This window comes from Chinchilla lanigera, unplaced genomic scaffold, assembly GCF_000276665.1.
Source record: "Chinchilla lanigera isolate Chin_1 unplaced genomic scaffold, ChiLan1.0 scaffold00106, whole genome shotgun sequence".
Lineage (NCBI taxonomy): Eukaryota > Metazoa > Chordata > Mammalia > Rodentia > Chinchillidae > Chinchilla > Chinchilla lanigera.
Window position 1 is genome coordinate 5,454,058 of NW_004955507.1, and position 3,190 is coordinate 5,457,247.

At 54.4% G+C, this 3,190-nt stretch overlaps 1 protein-coding gene across 1 annotated transcript; it reads left to right on the plus strand.

The window, feature by feature from the left end:
- Positions 1 to 813: 813 nt before the first annotated feature.
- Nkx2-3 (NK2 homeobox 3) lies at positions 814 to 3,190 on the plus strand (the record flags this gene model as incomplete). Its single annotated transcript, XM_013506150.1, is given in 2 exon segments — positions 814 to 1,378; positions 2,831 to 3,190. Coding segments are annotated over 2 exon segments (709 nt in total), but the record flags the coding sequence as incomplete, so codon positions are not given.

Here is a 3,190-nt window from a genome sequence, read left to right on the forward strand (position 1 = left end):
CATTCCAAACAAGAGCAATCAGACAGCAAAGCATAGTAAGAACTCCATCATCCTGTCTTTCACATACCTGCTCTGTACAGCCTCTGCAAAGGCAAATGCAACTTGCACCCTGGCCTCAGAGGGCTCACAGTCTAATAAGGCAATCAGGAAGACACACACAGCTATCGAACTCAGTGGGAGGTAATAAGTGATAGGCTTGTCCTTTGCTAACAGTAGCTGCAAGTTCACGAGCAGGAAAGAGGACTTCCTACTAGGCGATCAGGTAGCACTTCCTTGGAAGAGGTGGTATTGGAGTAGAGCGTTGGAGAACAGCTTGCCACTCTTGGAGACCAGACAAAGACGGGAAAGACATTCCAGGAGGAGTGAACAGCTTGAGCAAAGGCAACAAGGCGGAAACGGACACGTCGCTCACCCATAGATAAAACAAGCGGTCTCCTTGTGGATACAGAGCCAGGTATTGACCGGCAAGGAAGTTTTCCTGCCCCGTAGCAGCTAGAAAAACCACACTCTTGTGGCATCCTTCCCGAATTTTGGTGCGTGGACAGTGAACCTCTCTGAACTGGCCCAGGTCGAGAATGTGCAGCCAAGTAAAGCGAAATATTGGTAGTTGGGACACTGGGTCAGTGCAGCCGGTACTACAGAGACTCCACTTACCAAATCCTATCCAAACTCTAGTCTATTTCTGGTAGCTGCGCAACATCCTACCAGTGGGACGCCGGGGGCGTGGTCCACAGGAGTCAGGGCCAATGAGGAAGGAGGCCAGGGTGCGGTCCCGCCCCCGACGTGACGCCAGGGCCCCGGACAGAGGCTTTGCGGCCCGGGCCCCAGTCCCTGCAGTGGCTGTAACAAAACCCAGACCCCCAGGTCCTGGCCAATGGAGGCGATTTAGACTGGAGCAGAACCGCGTCTGTCAAAAGCCCAACTCCGCAGCAGCGGCAGAGTCCAGGCGGAGAGCTGGAGCAGCCGCGCTGCCTCCCCGCCCCCGCCGGGATTTATTGAGTATTTGGACTGGACAATTAAGTGGCCCCGATGATGTTACCAAGCCCGGTCACCTCCACCCCTTTCTCAGTCAAAGACATTTTGAATCTGGAACAGCAGCAGCACTTCCACGGCGCTCACTTGCAGGCGGACTTGGAGCACCATTTCCACTCTGCGCCTTGTATGCTGGCCGCCACCGAGGGGACACAGTTTTCTGACGGAGGAGAGGAGGACGAGGAAGAAGAGGGCGAGAAACTGTCCTATTTGAACTCACTAGGCGCAGCCGATGGCCACGGAGATTCGGGCCTCTGTCCCCAGAGCTATGTCCACACGGTCCTGCGAGACTCGTGCAGCGGGCCCAAAGAGCATGAAGAGGAGGTCGTGAGGGACCGGAGCCAAAGTGAGTAAAGGGGGGAAGGAAACGCACCGCACACCTGGAACGTGGGGCGGCGCCCACAAACACCCAGCAAACTTGGCCAGAAGGGCTACCTACCCTCTTAACCTTTGGCTGGGGACTTGACTCTGCCCTCCGGAGCTGGGGCAGGGAGAAAGACAGAGCGACTCTGACAACTACTCTCTCCAGGGCAGGGACAAGTTGCAGTCCCGCAAAAAGGAAAAGTCGCTGCCTTGATGCTGATTAAGTGACACAGGCTCAGCTGCTGAGTCCTAACGTCTCCTACTATTTTGCTTCCCCTCACCCAAAAAAGGGCTATTCCCCCAAAATGGGCAGGAGCTCGCCTGTTTTCACTTTTCCTTTCAACGTGAAGCCGCTTCTCTGAGGTCAGGGTAGTCAACTCTCTTCTCCAAAAAGGCAGCTAAAGCAGGTTGTGTCTCCAGAGTCCACATCCTCAGGATGCAGGGACTTTGGTAGAGACAGGCGGCGGCAGTGTGCTTTCCTTCTGTGCTTGAAGCTCAGTGTCTTGATAGCCAGGGCACTGGGCTGAGGGGATGGAAGCAGAGTGCGTGGGAACACTGACTATTCCGCGTGACCATAGCTCTCACACGCCCGAGGCGCTGGCCTTTTTTGAAAATTCATAAACGTTTTGCTTTGTGTCTCAGGCTGCAGGCCTAATAGAGAATCCACCCAATTTAGTACGACATCTCCACCGCCCACGTCAGACGGGGAGGTGAATTAGGAAGTGAGATCGAATAACTTAATAAAGCCCCAAGGAATTGTTTCTGAGGGAACTAGATCAAAGAATTGCATGCTCCAAGAGGAGGTTTGCTGTGCCAGGGGCCAAGGCACATCATGCTCTCACATCTATCTCCTCTGGCCTAAAATGTACATAAAGCTGTCTAAAACTAGGCAAACTTATTCTCTAAGGTAACACCGACACTGCCACGCACACATTTGCATGTAGTCTTTCTTATAAGCAAAAGGTTACTTCTTGGGCCATGCACGGCGATACACTCAGATAGTTCCGAAAGAAAAACATTTGTGCAACCCATGGACACTGGTCGCCATATCAACACATCTCACACCTTCAGCAACTCCTGGTGGAATGGAAGGCAAATGAGCTTGCAAATACTGTAGTTATGTAGTCTCAAGCTTTCTGAAAATAGTCATTAGCTCGCCGAATCGCACATTTAATACAGGGTAATCTCTTCTCTCGAAGATGATGCTCAGATTTTAATAAACGCACACGCACTACTCCTCCCTGCGGAATGTGTCTCTGCCCGCTGAGGGCGTTCTTTAGGTACTCGGGCTGTGGCAGGATCCATTAGCATCAGGAGCCACAAACTTTCCAAAAAGTCCGGTAATTTACTACCACACGTTCCGCACTTCCACCATGAAAAGGGGCGACAGGGAGGCCGGGATGAGCTAACGGACGTTGTTTTGCTTCTTCCGCAGAAAGCTGCGCGCTGAAGAAGCCTCTAGAGACAGTCGGCGATGGGAAGGCGGCGGAGGACGGCGAGAGGCCCAAGCCGCGCAGCCGCCGGAAGCCCCGGGTCCTCTTCTCGCAAGCGCAGGTCTTCGAGCTGGAGCGCAGGTTCAAGCAGCAGCGGTACCTGTCGGCGCCTGAGCGCGAGCACCTCGCCAGCAGCCTGAAACTCACGTCAACGCAAGTGAAAATCTGGTTCCAAAATCGCCGGTACAAGTGCAAGAGACAGCGGCAGGACAAATCCCTGGAGCTGGGCGCTCACGCCCCGCCGCCGCCGCCGCGCCGCGTGGCGGTCCCGGTGCTGGTGCGGGACGGCAAACCGTGCGTCG